Consider the following 18,964-nt stretch of genomic DNA (forward strand, 5'->3'; position numbering starts at 1 on the left):
TTTACGTATACGAGGTAACGCTCATACGAACTCTTATGAGATATTTCGATAATATAATAGACAGTTTAAATTATAAATAGTTCACAGTTAACAACACGGAATCAAGAAATTAGCTGTGGTATTTTATTCATCAGGATATATCTGATTAACTTTCGTTATATACACCTTAAAGTATTCGGAGCTCCTGGGCTAAGGATAGGATATTTCTGTCCCAAGGACGGCTTTTTAAGGTAGTGTAAATACTGGCGGGAAATGTACAAGGTATGGAGTTGAGGTATTACAAAGTTCGCCACGTTGTATTAGCTTATTGATTATCAGTTCTAGCGAGGCCATATGAGCATGTGGCCATGGCGGCCGGGCGGCTCCCGTACATGCTATAGAGCGAACTTAGCAATTGAAGCATGTGCAGCCCATGATAACTACGGGCCCATGTTAGGGGATGTTTCGAAAGTGCAGGACTTGGATGCCTGTAGAACACCGGTGATGTGCATCATAGTCGCAATGATTGGCATGACTGAGTGGGACAGACTCCTCTCGACACCTGTTTATGAACCTCAACCTCGAGACTAATATTTTTAAAAGGAATTTTTAGATTTTAGAGAGAAATAAATTTTGAATTTTACTCTATCCGGCAATTCCTATAAAACAACGGCGAGTAAACTCCAAAAACCAAGAACAATAGCATCCAATATAAAAACCCAGACCGTCTTCCCATAACTCCATTTTTTTTACTAGTCAGCACTATCTCCCGTGCAGTCTACCAATAATCGTCGTCGCACTCACCCATTGCGAGCTCTCTGTTCTTCCATTTGGTATCTTTCTTGTACTATAAAAATTCGTAATTCCTGGTTAGCAAGCGTATATAATCAGGAAATTTGCTATGAGGAGCATACCCATCGAACCTTTACACCTTCTTTCACCATTGGCCACTGCAAGCCCATGGCCTTCAATCTCCTCTCATCCCACAAGATCCCTTCTTTCATAACGCCTCCATCCTTCCTCCACCATTCATATATTTTATCCCCTCCAATTTCCGTCAAGCCAGTACAAATCCTCATTTTAGGATCGTAAGACTCGACTTCTTTCCTCTCATCCTGTAGTATTTCCCAGGGCAAAAAGGATCCCCTATCTAAAGCTGCAGGAGCCTGGCAATAGATCTTAAACTGCTCTTCATAGGTCGAACCAAACACAAATTTCCAGAGCTGAATTGGACCGAGTCTAGCAATCAGAGCCTGTGTCGCTTCATTTACTTTATGTTCTGCCCAGTCCCAAAAACCTGTAATTAGCCCTTGTCCGCCATCCAAATTCGATCAATCATAAATCAAAACTCAAATTGGATCTGGAGTGTCTCACCCAAAGTTAGAAAACTAACATCCCAATGCCCTGTTTCTCTTCTGACGGGGTTCTCCTCATCCTTCAAGCACTTCCTCACAACTTCGCCAACAACCTCCACCAGCCACTCCCTTAGAAACCAATCGACAACTTTTCGATCCCTATACCCCATACTTTCTACAAAGGCACCCATGCTCTCAATACCTGGTTTTCCCGTCATTGGTCTTCCCATAGTATCCACATCGTTACTCTGGAAGAATATATCCGCTGATATGATGGTGTAGATAAAGTATTGATACAACGCCCTTGCTACTCTAGCAATTTCTAGAGGTGTAGGTGGAGCCACCGGGTGGGTTTGAGAGCTTTCATGGAGCTTTGAAGTGCAGAATTTGGTGGCCCAGAGGAAGATACTGCGGTAGACTTTGCTTCTCAAGCTGTAGAAATTAGGAGGCGGGCAGATTTCCCAAGGGACTACATCTTCGAATCTCCCTCCTTGAATATTGCCATCGGGGTTGGCAAATGATAGGTAGGATCGCAGGTATTTATGTAACCTTTCTAGGGTGACGTAGTTTTTTTGGTGGAAGACGATGAGGGCATAGGTCAGGAAGTTGCAGTATACTGAAGATTCAGATGTTGAATTTTGGAGAATGGCAGTAGCTATTGAAATACGGGATTCGGCGTATGCTGTATGAATTGAACGAGTGGAAGTTATGGCAGAGAGAAGGGAAGGAGGCGATGGCAGGTGATGGAGGATCTTGATGCGGAGTTCGATGGGGAGGGTTGTAATGTTGTTCGATTGCATTTTTGATATGTAATCGGATCCGAATAAAGTATCAACTATGAAGCTTATAAAGTGCTTAGTTGGAATGTAAAATAGGATATAGGCAGATGTCTATAGCTTAAGCTGTAACGATCTAGATCTATCGAGATATCGATATCGATATGATTCGATTCGGACAACGTTACTGAATCCACAGATCTCGCAAATACCAGAGCCTTTCCAATACAATATATATTCTCAGCCCTCATAAATCCTACGGCGATTTTAAATTTAAAAAACGGCCCGGCCGATTAACGGAAGTTTCCCCAGCTTGCCCAGCCAGCGCAGGTGGACAGTTTTGCATCTGCGGACGGGTGCGGACACACTTATGCATATTGGCAGTGGCTTTGTGCGACAATCGGCTACGTCTTCCAAGCCTATTCGAGATCGAGCATGCATGAGAGACCCGCCTAAGCTGACGTTCCGCTCGCAATTCTACTGGCTCGTTCGGCATATAAGGCTCTTAGTCATTCCTCCGCTGATACCTTTCGGCATTCAACGCAATTTGACGTTATTGTAGTTGCCTGACGGGCCGGATCGCCGGGTCTTCGAGTACTTCCACATTTGGAAACGGATGCTCTATTCACATTGACAGAATTGCGGTTTTATCCGTGCAAGATGCCTGTTATGTAGCCAAGTTGTGATTAATCAACAGTTTGGAGGGACCAAGACCCTTTCAAAGATATGGAATTGCGAAGAACAGGATACCAAGAGATAGCAGTGGTCAATGTATATTGCTTTCAACTGCGATGCTGACAGGCCAAATATGCACTTCGAAACAATTAACGCCGAATGCTGTGTATGTAAAAAAAATCAGGGAAAAAAAAAAAAGGAAATAGAAATAGAAAAAAATTAGAATAATCCTAAGGGGTATCGACAAAGGGAAAGAAAATGCAAAGAACAAACGAGAACAGATTCGAATTCAGAGTCCAAGGCCAACCATTGGTAAGGTTCAGTCAGCATGCTGATGCGGTGTCGTCGATGCATGCAGGTCGTCCTAAAATGCACTAGTTCCCATTCCCTTCCAGTCCTTCAGTAGCGGCTGACGGGGACGAAATGTTCAAATACATCAGGTACCCCACTAAGAAGGACACACAAACAAACCCTTTCACCATGGTCTCAACCCTCTTCCTATCCAATCTCTTGATCCATGATCTCCCCGAAGTTTGACCTTCAACCGATGGCACGGTCGGCGATTCGCTTTCGGTATACTGTTTTGTAGCCACCAGTACCGTCGGTGCGGTTCCACAGATCCCGTCGAGCTCGTCGACCAATCGTCTCGTCAGCTTGAAAACCTCACACGACTCGGCGAGCACCTCAGCACGTTCCTTGGGCGTTAATAGTTCCTCGGCTTGACGGATTCCATCACGAAGCTTTTGGCGTAACTCCTGCTCTTCCTTTGTCGACCGACCGTCAAAAGTGAACAACGCGATACCGGGCGCCGACTTCTTGGCTTCTTCGGGGACGGTCTGATGTTGCGCTAAGTCGAGTTTTCGAACGGCAGAACGGGCTATGGCCGCTTTGATGTGCTGGCCACCAGCGAAAAGGGCCATGTAGAGGCAGTGACAGTACGCGAGAAGCACGTGAGGAGTCTCGGTCGTGGCCCGACGGATATGATTGAGAACATGGGCGCGAGCAGGTGTGCCTTTTGTTAGCTCGTCCTTTTCGGATGAAGGAGAGTACTTCTTCAGGTCGGCCTCGAAAGTAGCTGCACGGTGGACAGCCGGGATGTAGACATGCTCCAGGATAGCTCGAGTACGGGAAGGTGTTGAAGGGTTACGAATATGAGAGTCAAGGGCAGATTCGAAGCTGGAGTAAAGGATGGAGAATGATGTGAGGCCTGTTATAACATCATGTCGCATTAATATCAAGATCGGTATGGAACATATTCCATGGGGGGTGAGGAGATGGTGGATGAGGAGGATGAGGAGGAGTACCTTCATGGAATGCCTTGGGATTCTTCAAGCCCAGCGGCAGCCGGCTCATAATGATCATGTTAAGTTCATGATGAAGCGAACTATTTAGTATCAACTTAGCATACACTCTTCAATGTATAAGTAATCATTCATCCAGATCTTAAGTTCAAGTTGTGAAGCTTTAAAGGTCTAGATGGTGATACTGTACTGGCAGACGAGAGCAGTGTAACGTACGCTGTGATGTAATTGATCTCATCGCCCAGCGACAGCTTCTTTGTGTTCCCACTGCTAGAAAACATCGCCACCACGCTTCACTTCACTTTCTATTATATATACCCAAGAAAGATAAAAAGAGACAAAAGGCAAGGAAGGAAAAGATGAAGACGAAGAAGAGTGAGCCTTAAAGCTAAAAGCTAGAATATCTAGGTACCTCAGTCGATATGTATAATTTGAAGGAGAGGAAGATTGAAGCGCGAAGAGGGGATTAATATTTAAGGTTCTTCCCTCCCCATGCGGAAACTATGCCATGCACTTTCTGTCAACTTCTTTCTTTCCTTCGTTCTTTCACGGAATAACCTGCTGAGCCATACTAACAACAGCCATATTAACAGCTAATACAGCCAAGCTGGGGAGGCGGCACAAGGTGGAGGACTCGAAGGCGCCATGCCATGCGGGTCTGTGACTGATCGTTAGTGTTCTTGGTATAGCTAGCTGGTGCACCAGGTGGGTCTTTCATGCACCGCAGCCCACGAGGAAGACAATCCGTCACCAGAAGGCTGGCTGGCCTCCAACTGCCCTTTTGGATTCCGGTCCTCTGAGTCGTCGATTCGAATTCGAAGACTGAATCCTCCTTTCGTATCTGAGAAGAGACAAAGTTCCACGATGCGTCAAAAACACCAAAGAACAAAAAAGAGAGGAAAATAATGATTTAGGAAAGGTTTACCCCTTGAGCCTCATGGGTAAAAAACGGCAGTAACGATCGAAGAATCAACAGCAAATCGCCCTCTCGAACTAGCTCCCCAAACTAGCTTTGGCCACGGGCGACGCCGAGTTCAAGCCTGGTTTGTCAAGCTAAGTCAGGTTCCAGGGTGTGATTTTATCATGCTTTATCAGATCCGCTGATGAGGAGTTTAGCAAGGGTTCCGAGCATGGGGGGCTTGCGGGCTTGCATGGCAGGCATGGGGGAACAAAGCGAAAACAACCATATCTATCACGAAAAACGAAAAAACAGAAAGAGCTCTGGCACGGAATAATCCCCTGGAAGATATGGACCCTAACAATTTTCAAGTCTAAATTTCTTGGAGATTAATCCCGAGGGAAAAGAAATTCGTTATTATGACAATCGGATACTATCTGTGCTGGCGACCTACAGACAGTCCAATTCCACACCGATATCGGGCAGAGCGCGAGGCTTCTAATCGATATTGCCTCCAACCGGGTTTTCGATTTCGCAATTGACATATGCAGCGGCCTCCGCGGATCCGGCGGGGTTGACCTTTGACAGCTACGAGGCAATTACCATGTCTACGTTGCCAGGCACATCAAACTATGCGAGATATATCGACATCTGTTGAAACATTGTTGAATTGAAACTTTTTAACAGACGAAAGGCGGTCTGAGCTGAGAGTCCGACATAATTAACATATTGAAACAATTATAAAGTACAATATCCATGGGTCGATATCAATAAATCAACAATCAATCAATCAATGCCAGGGCCGCCAATCGGTGCCCAACCGCAAGCTTCGCTTTTAACGGTTAATTCCAGAAATCCATTTTTTCTTTTGACATGGACATCCAAATCCGAATCCGAATCCGACTCTGAATCCATTTTTTCCTTTGTCATTATTACTCTCAATTCTTACTAAATACTCAGACCCCCCTCCATTCTGATATATTCGTTTTACTAAATCAATACTCATCCCTCACGCTCCCCATCGGCTAGTACCACCACCCCCACCACCGTAGAGCCTACATTAGCCTTGGCCCTCACACATTGCAACCTCAATCCCAACATTTCAGGACAAAAATGAAGAAATTTTTAAAAAAAGGAACATGAACATGAGCATGAACACTTACCGCAATTCTCGCCCCATCAATCTTGCCATCATCTAATGAATCCTTTCTCGTCGTGTTCTTCCCTTTCGAGAACAACGGACTATATTTAAAAAGGAAAGAAAGAAAGAAAGAAAATCGATTAGCTCCATTAATATCCTCCCCACTGATCTTTATATCGAAGAGGGGAAATATAAGGTGATATTGTATAAAGCATACTCCACATTCGTCGACCCGATAGTCTCATCTGTCCCCGTAGACCCACCGGGATGGACCTGTGCAGCCGGGTGCTGGTATTTCTCTAGCATTTATAGTATAAAATTTTCACATTAGTATACCAATTAACCACGGTACTAGCTAGCAGTATAACACAATTTCAATCTAGCAAATTAAAATATAATAAATCGAGGTAGGAAGGTCGTTCGATGCGTACTCTCTTTCTTCATGGCCCCAACCCGGCTGCTATCCAAAATATCATCTTCACCCACACATCCGCCATCATGCACCGTCGGTGTGTGATACTTTGTTGGTGAAGCTAAGGGCTCGATCTTTGAGCTAGCGATCGTTTCGTCGTCGCCGCAGGAGCTTCTTCTTCTTTGCATTTTTGAATTTAGTTTTATAGAAGGTGGTGGTTTTGGTTATATATATACGTTGCAGTTTACTAGAAGTTCGAAATTAAGAAGTTCGAAATTACGATATTGGATAACCTTGAGAATGTTAACGTTGATAGGAGAAACAGAAAAAAGTTCTACCATATATTACTTCCGTGTGAACATGAAATCCCACTCCCTTCTTATATCAATCTAGCAGCTGAACACTGAACCCCTCTTTTTTGCTCCTCCTAGATCGAATCCAGCATCAGTATAAACAATATGATGCCATTCCGCGTCATGAATATCTACATACAGTTAGCGATTCTATAGGGCTAAAAAAAATCCAGAAAAAAACTAACAAACAGAAATCCTTAAAGATTAACATAACAAACGTTTCGTTATGAAGTATCGTATCACCAACGGAAATGTATCTTTGAGCAAAATGAATGCGGCTGGATTACATACCGTCTACATTGCAGAGTCCGCCCGCTCTGAATATCGTCCGAGCAATTTCCTAGTTGGACCCGGTTGGCGCTTTGTTAGTATGCGGCATTCTGAAGATCCCCGCATGCATGACGTCGACTTTTAGTTACCGTCGCCGTCACACCACTTTACCCCGGATTTTCAATGAGGAAAGAAACGGATCCCTTCATTCCTGTAGCACGATTGCGAATATAGTAGAGGTCTTCTCTAAGACGGCCGTAAGTGGTATATTATTAGGTGTATATAACCTATGAAGTAGGTTGGTAAGGTAGTACAAAGGGAATCGTAGGTAACAATAAAACCACCCTTAAAATAAAAATAAATAAAAAACGAGAAAGGGAAAAAAAGTACGATAGAAGGGGGAAATAAACCAATAGCACACGCCGGAAAAAACATATCAATCACCCTGATAGCGAAATCCTTGAAAACCTCTAACGACTTTTTTGTTTGCGATCCCCGAACAGAAAACACGCATGCACCCTGTAACAGTGGTAGTAACGCTAAAATCCAACGGTAGGAAGTAAGTATGTATATACGGTAAAAAAAACCAATCGAACAACATGTACATATGAAGCGTATGTTAATTGGGAAAAACGCCTGAAGCGCCTGAAGCCATGAAAAACAGGGTGGCGTTTTTTTTATCCTGATCCTAAGAGCTTCTTTCCTAGTAATAGTCTGCTCTTTTTCCGAATGCTATTTTATTCCCCACTATTAGTACTTAACCCCAAAATTCAAATGTATCTTAGGCCTTACCTTTCTTCGGACTCCCCCGCAATCCCATCTCTTGCTCTCCTATCGTTAGTCAATATTGATAGGTGTCTTCCAAGCGTATTATGAAATATTCCGTGCTGCTGCTGCTGCTGCTGCTGCTATAACCACGAGCAAATATTAGCATATCCTCTCGATGTCTTTTCATCCAAAACATAAGTACATACCGTCTCATCTCCTTCCCTGGAGCCCGGAGCCGAGCTGCTACCATCATCGGTGCTCTGCTCACTTGAATTTCGATGCGCACTGGCCGAACTGTAGGACCGATCCGAGCGAACACTACCCGCTCGAGTCCCCGAACGGGACCGTATAGATGCCCGATGAGAAAGCGGTAGTCCCGAAGAATTGCTTCTGTCCCTCTTCGATGGGCCAGCTGTCTGATTGCTGGTGCTCACACTTCCTGATCGTATGGATTCTTCGTAAGAGCTTGGCAAGTACGATGATACATCGCTATCGCTGCCTAATGGAGTCGTAGCAGCACTCATAGAGCTGGCGACTAGATTTCGAAGATTGGCACCTTTTAGCAGATTTGGTCGTCGATGGAACACCTTGTGCTCAATAATTGCGCCGGTATGGGAGATTAAAGCACGAATGACATCTACCAACAATTATTAGTTTTTATACCTCTTTAGTGGGGGCGTAAAATTGAAACCTACCTTTCTTCAACCTCACCAACAAGTCCAAGTTACTCCAGGTCTTATTCCTATACTCCAATGTCGGCATTCGGAACACAAACTGGTGAATGTCCTCAATATTTCTGTCTCCTTTGCCTTTATAGCTCAGACAAAGCACCACGCTAGGAATCTTGATATATGCTAACGTCATATAATTGGACGCACGACTGATCATCTGCGAAATTTCATCCGTCTTTTCTTTTTGTTTGCCATCCGCTTGAGCTGTTATACTATTGTTGCGACCCCAAACACCCGCCTTCTTGGCTGCCGCGGCCGCCGATGCGTGCTCCGAGTTGCCAACGCTATTGACACGGATGAACACTGGCGAAGCTGATCTGCCATTGACAGCACTGCTTTCAGAAGATGTTCTGGGCGCACCATCATCAGCTGCCTTCTTTGCTAGTGAAGGTAAGGACTCAAAAGACTGTTGTCGCTTCATGGTGAACCGCGGCTTTAGCGACCACTTATCTGAATCTGCATGGGCAGTGGTTGGCCGTTGGGTTTTCAATCCACCAGAAGTATGTGGTCTCTTCTCCGACGTCGTGGTAGGCAACAGGCGATCACCTAGCAGCCCGGCATCTGTCTGTGGTTGTGGTTGTGGTGACTCTGATGATAGTTTCTGCTCTAGCTGCGCGCGTATTGCATTGTCGGAGTCAGACTCAGAGTCGCTGCCATCCGGAATATTAGACAATGAAGGCTTCATCATAAACGGCGAAAACCCTTCTGACGAATTTGAATTAACACCGGGGAAGATGAACTCAAATAGCTTTTGACCAGCGTCGTAATCCAGTTGTACTAACAATGGGAACAGATTGACTTCGAAATGATCCATCACTGGAATGCCAGCGATAGCTTCAAGCATGTACCAATACACCCGAAGGATTTTGTTCTGATGCGCCTTGTTTGCCTCGAGTGTGCCTTCAAGATATGGTGAAATCATCGCAGGGTAAGTCGCATCCGGTAGTCGATTGACACCCTGCAACATTTCAACTTCCACGGTATTGAAATTCGACCCGTCGCTGTTGTCCGTTCGCTCGTAGCAGGCATTCGTTAATTTGAGGTCCACGAACGGTTGGTCTTTGTTCAATAAGAGGTTTGCAATGATCTCGCCGGCACTGAGATACCACCTGATCAACCCGGTAGTTTGCTGACGTTCGTCGTACTTGCGCTGCACAGACATGATGGATTTCATCGTGAAGAATAGTTCGTCTTCACAGGTAGCAAGATCCTTTTCCAGGCACATTCGGTCGATCCATCCCTGTTTGTCGAGGTTCCTAGCGTTGATCTGGAAGTGTGTCTTGATCTCCTCTAATTGTTGAATCCGGCCTTGGAGGGCTGTAATGATGTTCTCCGCACCCTTGAGATCACTGAAATCCGAGGCCAAAATAATCTTTTCCAAGCGTTCGTTCCTACTCTTTTCTAATGGCTCAGAGTATAGCAATAGATCTAGGACTATGATGTAGAGCGTGTAGTACTCTGCCGAATTCGTAGAAACCTCCATTCTGTCGAAAGTCGCCCAAATGTGATCTACCCTAGGTTCATTCTCCACTAAACTCGCATTGTGCTCTCCGCTGCCAGTGTCCAAACCCTCATCGATTAACTTCAATCGCAAAGAGTTATGCTTATCTGCCCGCAATGTTGTTGAAGTCTTCTTAACCACGCGGGAGAACCCGTGAGGATTAATATCGAACAACAACATATTTTCCATTGGCACCCATGGTGGCCAAGATGTATTCTTGACGCATCCGTACTGATTGTTCGAATGTAGATTGTGAAGAGGCGAGGTGAAGTCCTTATGTCGAGCCACAAACGCCTGTGCATTCTCTAGCTCTAATGCGAAACGTCGTTGAACGAGACCGGAAACGGGGTCACTGATTCTCTCTTTGTCCATGACTGATATGACGGTAAGCTGCATGCTCTGCGAGGTGACGAGAAGGGCTGAGCTCTTGTTCTTTTCACTTTGCATCTGAATCTGCGGCGATATCAATCGCACATGATAGGAATTGAGAGGTATATACTCCTCTGAAATGCCCTTCTTGAGATCTGTAGGGTCTGCCGGTGCACCACCCATCGACATTCTCCGACTGCGTGGCCGCGGATCGTCATCTGCCGCCACAACCTTTGCCTTGTCATTCAATAGAGCCTCGATCCTTGACTGCACGACCCCGCTCTCCTCCGTATCTTGAGGCCCGTTTTCCCAAACGCCCCTTATGCTGGCTCTATCCGGATCAAGCTCCTGACTCTGTTTCTTTTCTCTATCCATCTGCTGTTCATCAACTAGGTCGAGTATAAACTTCACCGCCCGCCTGGACATGTAGTACACAAAACCTCTTCGTTGGTTAACTTGATGTATATACCTTAGTATCACATTCCTCAAGTCGTTGCTCCATTTCGCCTGCATATTATGGACGATGAAGCGGTTATTAAAGTCATCATCCCACTTCGTGTACGGCTCTGCTGCATCCATCATCGGCACGTCATCATCCGACTTGCTGCTGATACTTGAACTGTCGTCACTGATAGCGGATTCGTCGAGGTACTTAGACATATTGCGGAGCATGTTTTGAAGGAATTTGATTTTGTCCGTAAGTACTGAACTCTGTTGGATGAGACGCTCTGACTCTTTCATAAGCTTTTGGTTGTCCTTATCTTGCTTTATACTTTCGGCGAGGGTATTGAGGAGTTCCTTGTTCATGCGGAGTTGGGAATGGACCTTTTCCATTCGCGATTGGATAAACTCGCACTGGATCTCCCTAGGATCGTTGTTCTGGTTCATCATACAATCGTGCGTGGCTTCGTGTCCAAACGGACTCCTGCCCTTTCTACCTGTCGAGCCTTCACCACTAGAATGATCCGTCTGCCTGAAGTATGTGAATCGCGGCGTGGATGCTAACGGCATAATCTTTGTCGCAGGGCTGTACCTCGTCGGAAGAATCCAATCTAGCTCCACAAAGTCGTCGACATCAATCCAGTCCGTGTCTCCATCCGAGATTGAAAAGTTTGAGGAGTCGCCTAAGGGAGTTGTATCGTCATTGGCAGGTAAATCGAAGCCCGCCCAATCCTTCACGTCATCTGAAGTCGAGCTCGCGATGGTAGCAGATACGGCTCTGATATCGGCTGTGGTAAAGTCTAGTTCGGCTTGGTTAATACTCATGTTGGTGCTTCTCCGATCGACATTGAACCCCTTGATTTTCATCACGCTCTCTTCCTTCCTTTGATGTGCGTCGAGAGTGAAACGATGTAGTTTGACTTTGAGACCGGTGGCTGTGATCGTATCCGTAGGTGCTCCCCCGGCAGCTTCGGCTTTATATTCCTCCGCATCCTTGTGTCTATATATATGACTTAAGTATAAGGGCGACAGGAGGAGCTTATACTTAATAGTTGCAAGATGCCTGCCGAACTTCTTTGTCGATTTTTCTACTCCCGGGAAGAGGCGGCCTTGTCGAATGGGGAGTGACATAACGCCAGAGAACAATCCCACCCAATCGTAGAAATGTGTGAACACCCTCGGTGTTAGATGGATGGTATTGTAGGCCGACCCCATTTTATTGCTAGTCCAGTCATGGTTTATTGGTGCCACCATCGATATCGAAAGATGAATATGGTGGCTCCTAAACCCTCTGAACGCATCATATACCTTCAATAGCAGTATTAGTATGACGGCTATATCATGAGAGGTTTCTAGTGGAGACCTACCTGATCTGAGTTTTGCTGTAAAGCTTTTGCAGCCCCCGGGGTTCGTAGAGTAATTTTATAATGCGGTAAAAAGGCAAAAGACCTCTGCCGAACGATCCAATCCGCCTCCTGGCTAGTCTCCTGCTCGAATACCAGACCTAGCTGCCATCTCACCCCGCCAGTAGCCTTCAAGATGACCTTCTTAAAAATAGCGATCGTCTTATTATAGCTATCGTTACTCATAAAGCTTTGATCATCTTCTGTTGTCGTCGAGGTGTCTTCAAAGATCTGAAGGGCCTGCTGGCTAAAGTCTGGTATTGCGAGGAAGTACTCTTTGCTTTCGACGATGAGAAAGTTCAACGGTTTATCGTCGTTAGCAATATAGCAGCGAACGTCGCCTCGCCAACACTTCACAAATCCGGCGCCGTTGCCGGTGATAACATAGGGATCTCTTGAGCCTTTCAGTGTTACTTGGACATCTCCATCGCCCTTCCACGCCCATCGAATACGTGAGTGAATTGAAAGGCGAAGTTTATCCCAGAACCCAATCTTTTCGGATGGATCTACATGTGGTTTTGTGAAAGTTTCAAAAACCATCATCATATCTTGAATTGCAGGTTGGTATGATGTTCCCCACGTAGCTCGTGTGGTGTATGGGGTATTTATGGTGATGTCGATGTCAGAATAGGTTTTAACAGGGGATACTGTTCGATGAACATCGACTGCAAACCCTTTTTGTTTCTTCCCTTCTCTATCTTCAGGCGGAACAATATCTACTTTGACATGTAGCATAGAGTTCTTATCTCGTAATTCTTCTGCGACCACAAAGTCCGTTTCGAGCGACCACGCAGGTATCCGAGGCGATAGCCCTGATTTCATCTGAGGGATATGAAGGAGAGGCAAAGGGTAGTCTCTCAAATTTATTCGTGCTTCTCCCATGTTGAGTTTGATATGCATTGGGACAAGTAATGAGAACTTCGTATCTTCTGGCAAACCCTTCCCGACTTTGTGCAAGAATTTCGGAAGATGTTCTAGCGGGAATGACGGTTTGTCCAACGTCAAATCAAAGTCAACAATAGAGGCGATCGCAAGGGCCGGTCGAGCTGGAACTTCTAATATCCTCTCCGTTTCTTCAACATCAGGGGGCAAGTCATCCTCGCCTAGAAACTTCCGCCGCATAGCCTGGATTCTTGTGCGGGTTTTGGGAATCGCCATCTTCATCTTTCTGATCCAAACTTGCGAATTGTGCTCTTGAAGTTTCCACCACGCCTTATTGATAGATATACTCGCTTCACATGTCGGTCCTTGCGCATGGTCAAGATTATAGCGCATTTTCCGGCGGCCTCTCGAGTCTGTGGTAGGAGAGCCTTGATCACCTTCGGCTCCGTCTTTGTCAGTTACTACGCTCCCAGCGTCGGAAGTGTTGATACCGTTGGGAGTGGGCTTAGTAGGATGTGTCGTTCGAGTTGAATGCCGTCGGTTCTTGGATTCAATGACTTTGGCGACTTTGGCGTCATATGCTTCTTCTCGGGCAATCCGATTCTTCTGCTCGCTAAGACCAATCCTGTATATCATTGATAGCTTGCTTTCAAAAAGGTCATCTTCCAGTTCAAACTGCAGCGCTTTCGCTTTAATTGATATCCTTGGTAGAATTTTTGCTTCCTCTGCCTTCTTCTCCAATGGAAACTCCTTCGCTCCGGATTTGAACTGGCGAAAGAGCTGCTGGGATGCTTTGGCAGCGTTAACTAAATTATCCGTGACCCTATAAAGGACAAGTTGGTGAGGAATTGCAATCCGTATTGCCTCCATTGTTAGGTCAAGCGACTTGCGTTTCGAAAACACTTTCTGATTCTCGTATCGACCTTCCCGCATATCACCTCGGAAATGCTTAGCGCTAATGACTCTCGCCCAACAGTTACCAAGTTTAGGGCTGGTAACGTAAAACCTGATATTCCGCGCTTTGAGGTATGGGAAGCCCCATCGTTGTCTTCCGGCATCGAGATGGTAAATATCCAGCATCACCTTCGGATTCTTTGCGAAGTCTCCCTTAATCTTGACGTGACGAATTCGAACGTCTACACTAACAAACTCTTCTTGTTTCATGGGACTTTCCACTATATCTAACCCACCGAACGTTGGACTTGGAAAGAGTTGTTCGGTAGGTGAATGAAAGCGCTTTGGAGTCTTAACAGAACGGAAATCTCCAAAGGCATCTTTCAGCACCCGAGCCGCAATTAAAACGGAATAATGACGAAGCAGTGAATAATGTAGGAAAAGGGTTTTAGTATGTGATGTGATCAAAAGAGTGGGGCCATCCTGGTCTGTGACAGACGAGAAAGCCACTTCAAAGTGTGGTAGAGCGCACATAGGATCTGCGTCCCATGTTTCTGCCGAGTCAACGGCAAACCCTTCTAGCCCATGGATATGGAATGATAGTCTCCGGCCGTCTGTTGGGTTTTTCGACGGCCGAGGTCCTTGGAGTGGTATTTTCTCATCCATCCCAATGGCCCTAGATGTCCTCCGCTTAGGATGGCTCTTCTCTCGGGATTTACTGATGACCTGGGACTTGTATTCCAAGGACCAGGAGTCCATCTGAATCGCTGCTCCACGTACATCTTCTGATACCTGCTCATCCTTCCCAGCTACTTCGAAGCTAAAGTCCTTCCCATCAACCTTGAATTGAACAAGCCATTCTGGGATATTCCGCAGAAATGATGGTCGTTCCCCGAAGGGATTTGGTGACGACCTTTCAGGGACAAAATCTCGCTGAAACTGCTTGACCATCTGTTTGATACCCTGAACGATCTCTGTGCGAACCATTCGAGTCGTGCATGACGCAATCTCGCAAGTCCCCGCAAGACGAACTTCGGGCGACGCATCAAGCTGTGCTTTGACCTCAAGGGTATCGAGCTGGAAAAGATCATGTCTTTCACCTCCCGCGGCTCGGTAGAAAAGACACGAGCTTGCAATACGTAACGAAGTGGTCAAGACGTAATGGTTCTGACTTCCTGTCACATGAGATGATTCAATTTCGTGGGATGACGAAGAGATGCTGAAGATTAACATATCGGTAAGTGGAGGATTCTTAGGGTTGGCTTTGTCGAAAGCTGGTAACAAAACTCTGACAACCGGTTCGTGAACAGAAAACTTGATGTTCGTCTTCGGTAGCAGCCGGGATATCAGTTGTTGTGGACCACCAAAGCTGTGATTTCGGGGTCTGCTCTTCCTTTGCTTAAAAATATTAACAACTATAGGAAGATGCTTGGGCTCGAGGTCAACTGATGGCGACGTTATGACGATACTTGCGTTCACAACGTTTGAGTTACGGTCCGCCTCGGGGCATTCGGCAAGTTCGATGATTTTTGATGGAAGCGTCAGCTTCGAAGTCATGGTAACCATGGGGACGTAGAGCAGCTGGTCTACTTTTCCCATTTGGTCGTCAATCTTGAACGCCAGGGAAATAGCGGCAAGAAGTGCCTGATGTGCGATATCATTTGGAGAAAAGTCCCTGTGGAAGTACCATTAGTGTATTTTCCCTATAATGACGGAATCAAGTTGAAATTCTTACATTCGATGCGCTGGGCTGTCTTGTTCTAGCTTATGGAGGTCCAAACCTAGCTCTTTAAGCGACATTGTCGCAATAAGAGGTTTTCCAGAGGGCCTGATATCATTGGCAACTTTCGAAATCTCCAGAATTGCTACGGTTGCTTGAACTTCATGCAGACCATTGATGACAGAAGAGAATATTTCTTTAGATTCAGTGACGATCTCGACCAGCCGCTCCGTCCGGCTCCCTGGCATTGACATCTCACCCATAATGGAGCCAAGCGAGAGATTCCGCTTGTGATGAAGTGGTCGCTGAGGTTTCGTCTGATTCTGAATGTTGTTTTGGAAGCTAATTATCTCGTCCAGCGGTATCCGGAGTTTCCCCACCTTCATGTCGATGGACACATCCTTGAGAACCTGGTCTTTCTCCTCCAGCACGCCGCCAATATTTAGGTTGATAGTATCGCTAAGCAGAACCGGCTTTCCGCCTTGAGGAGTCAGGAGAATGCTTCGACAAGCAATGACACACTCGAAAGGATGCCGCTCGGAATTTGCTCCTTCGGTTTCGTCGCAAGAATTGTAGTTGCTATGCGATCTAGAGTCTTTCCGCGCAATTATCGAGGCTCCAACAGCTCCAATTTGGATTTTCCCGGCCTGGCGAACTTCGAACGTGGTATTATTGAAAATGACATCGACCATTTTAATCCAGCCTACGAAACGTCGGAATAGATGCAATATTTTTCTGCAGCGCTCTACTAGCCTTTTCGTTTCTTCCACCTGCCTCTTCGTCCGTCGTTTGAACATATCGTCCCCGCCATCCTTCAGAAATTCTAGCAGATCCTCGGAGCTTCGGACGGGTTTGGCCTTAGGGTCGATGCTCTCTTCTTCGTGGGGTTTACCGTTCGCTACTCTTCCGGGCTTCGAAGATATATCGGGTTTCGGCTTTGGATTGAAAGATATTGTCGAATCTCTTATAACAAGGCTGATCCATGTCGGCTGCGAGAAAGTGGGTCTGTGGAGCAGAATGCCAGCTCTCACGATGTTGAAGTCGATACCACCGCTCGAGAACTGTATTCCTCGAATGGAAAGATACCCGAATCGCTGTATCGAAACCCCGGTTATGATGCGAAGTACGGCGAATAATAAGAAGGAACAAAGGTAGAATACGACTACCACACCGAGCAGGGAGGATAACGTCAATGACGAAGTAAACATGGCAGCCCGTTCTATCATGATTTAAAGCTTGTGTTGATGATGTAATGTAGAGGTCGTGTGATAAGCAACCACTCCGGTCCCCGTCGAAAGACGACGGCACGGGCCGTCAGAGGACTGGAGGGTATCGTAGTTTGAAAATACGGTAAGATCGAGCTCGAGTGTACGTATTAGACCGGGCCGAGCTGAATATGGATTGGATTGGATTGGACTAGGACCTGAGTTAGGGTGCCGAAAGAGGGAGTCGACTTGCGAAATAACTCGCGTTGTACCACCAAATCCACGGGATCGATTGGACCTGGTCATCGAATCGAGATCGAAATCAAGTCGAGGTTGATGATGATGGGGGATTGGCCGCCCGAGGTCGACGAAGGGGGGTTTTGTATTTTTTGTTTTTTTTTTTCCAAGAAATCGTGGCGATGAGAAAAGGATAGTTTTAGTATCAAGGGCACCGATCTACGTCAAGCACGAGTGCTATATCGTCAAGACATGCGGTGTATACATGCAGACTACGAGAAACTCAAATGCGAACAGAACAAAGGATATTTCGGAGGAAATGGGGGCTGATTCGAAGAGAAAGGTTTAAAGGCCGCCCCTCTGGATCCAACGCCAGCAGCGTGTCTGCTAGTAAGGGTCAGGAACAAGAACACCTGGATCTGGTTAATGCTAAAGGGTGGGAGGTCCCGGGCAGACTAGCAACTAGTATACTCTACTCTATACACATTGCTACACTGCACATGCACTGTCGACAAACCAACGTAACTCCAAGCACCTGAAGGAAGGGGTTGTAGCTGTAGCGGCACTGGTAATATTAATGGTAGCAGTCTAGTCGTAGTAGTGGCCGTCAGGAGACACTAGTAAGTACTCCAGTTTAAAAGCGTGGAAGAAGAAGAAGAATAGGGATAATTATGAAATCGATAGATTAAGTATATAAAAGAGGAAGTGTCCTTTGTCAGCACGGAGAATTGTTAGCTGCGATCACCCCGGTCCGTTAATATAAGTGAGAGGCTCCTCTTATTCTTTATTCGAATTCATTCCCCTGAATGACATCGGGACCGAACCGGGGGGAGGGACGCTTGTCTGCTTGTCTTATCTCATCCCGCTGCCCGACGGCTGCGACACTCGCTCTCCACCAATAACCAGAGGGATTTACTATTACATTACATAGCACATTAAGTAAGTACTTCATATATGTACTTAGTACACAGAGTGTATAATGTATGAAGGTGTCCGGTTCCGGGGGGGTTGAAAGTTATATAAGTGGTATTTAGTATTTATATTATCCACTCTGTGGTTACTCAGAGTGAATACTGTGCCAGAGTGGTTGAAAGAGCAGGTTAACCCCGGGGCACACCGGGCATGGACTCGGGGATACCGGGGATACCGGGCACCGTGATCGGACATGTGTTTGCCCCACCAAACTCAAATACAACGCAAAACCCGTCAGCGGTATTTTAGTGTAGTAACAGTAACAGTGCATCCCTTCACAGGCCAAAAATAAAGAAAATAAAAAAAAATAAAAAAAATAAAAATAAAAAAATAGGTTAGGCCTGGACGGGGCACTAAAAGAACAAACCCAGAAAATTTTGCCTGCAAATAGCAATCCTGCCTACAACCACACCACACCACACCCAGGACTGCATCTAACCACCACCACCATCATCATCATCACCTTCATCACCACATCATCACCAACCCCTAGAGACACCGTCCAGTCGCTTCGACCCTTCGGCTTTGTCTCATCCTCCTTCTCCCTTTCCTCCCTCTTCAGACATCTGCAGGAAGCTTCCCGTAGCTGTCACCGTACCTTCTCACCTGTTAGTTCCGAAGCTCCCGTCGCCTGGCCTTGCTCCCAACAGCTCCCTCAGCTCCTGCTAACCGCCCATCCCA

At 46.1% G+C, this 18,964-nt stretch overlaps 4 protein-coding genes across 4 annotated transcripts; all 4 read right to left on the reverse strand.

The window, feature by feature from the left end:
- Positions 1–757: 757 nt before the first annotated feature.
- AOL_s00083g415 (uncharacterized protein) lies at positions 758–2,134 on the reverse strand (the record flags this gene model as incomplete). The annotated part of the gene is made up of 3 exons (XM_011125594.1): positions 758–826; positions 894–1,276; positions 1,354–2,134. 3 exons carry the CDS (start codon positions 2,132–2,134, stop codon positions 758–760), a joined length of 1,233 nt encoding a protein of 410 aa, XP_011123896.1.
- Positions 2,135–3,159: 1,025 nt separating this feature from the next.
- On the reverse strand, positions 3,160–4,367 carry AOL_s00083g416 (uncharacterized protein; the record flags this gene model as incomplete). The annotated part of the gene is made up of 3 exons (XM_011125595.1): positions 3,160–3,992; positions 4,090–4,169; positions 4,303–4,367. The coding sequence occupies 3 exons, from the start codon at positions 4,365–4,367 to the stop codon at positions 3,160–3,162; spliced, it is 978 nt and encodes a 325-aa protein (XP_011123897.1).
- Positions 4,368–5,482: 1,115 nt separating this feature from the next.
- Positions 5,483–6,725, reverse strand: AOL_s00083g417 (uncharacterized protein; the record flags this gene model as incomplete). The annotated part of the gene is made up of 4 exons (XM_011125596.1): positions 5,483–5,572; positions 6,148–6,226; positions 6,343–6,424; positions 6,557–6,725. 4 exons carry the CDS (start codon positions 6,723–6,725, stop codon positions 5,483–5,485), a joined length of 420 nt encoding a protein of 139 aa, XP_011123898.1.
- Positions 6,726–7,837: 1,112 nt separating this feature from the next.
- AOL_s00083g418 (uncharacterized protein) lies at positions 7,838–17,095 on the reverse strand (the record flags this gene model as incomplete). The annotated part of the gene is made up of 6 exons (XM_011125597.1): positions 7,838–7,892; positions 7,953–8,068; positions 8,135–8,565; positions 8,624–12,278; positions 12,338–15,824; positions 15,885–17,095. The coding sequence occupies 6 exons, from the start codon at positions 17,093–17,095 to the stop codon at positions 7,838–7,840; spliced, it is 8,955 nt and encodes a 2,984-aa protein (XP_011123899.1).
- Positions 17,096–18,964: the final 1,869 nt, after the last annotated feature.

This window comes from Orbilia oligospora (assembly GCF_000225545.1).
Source record: "Orbilia oligospora ATCC 24927 unplaced genomic scaffold scaffold00083, whole genome shotgun sequence".
Classification (NCBI taxonomy): domain Eukaryota; kingdom Fungi; phylum Ascomycota; class Orbiliomycetes; order Orbiliales; family Orbiliaceae; genus Orbilia; species Orbilia oligospora.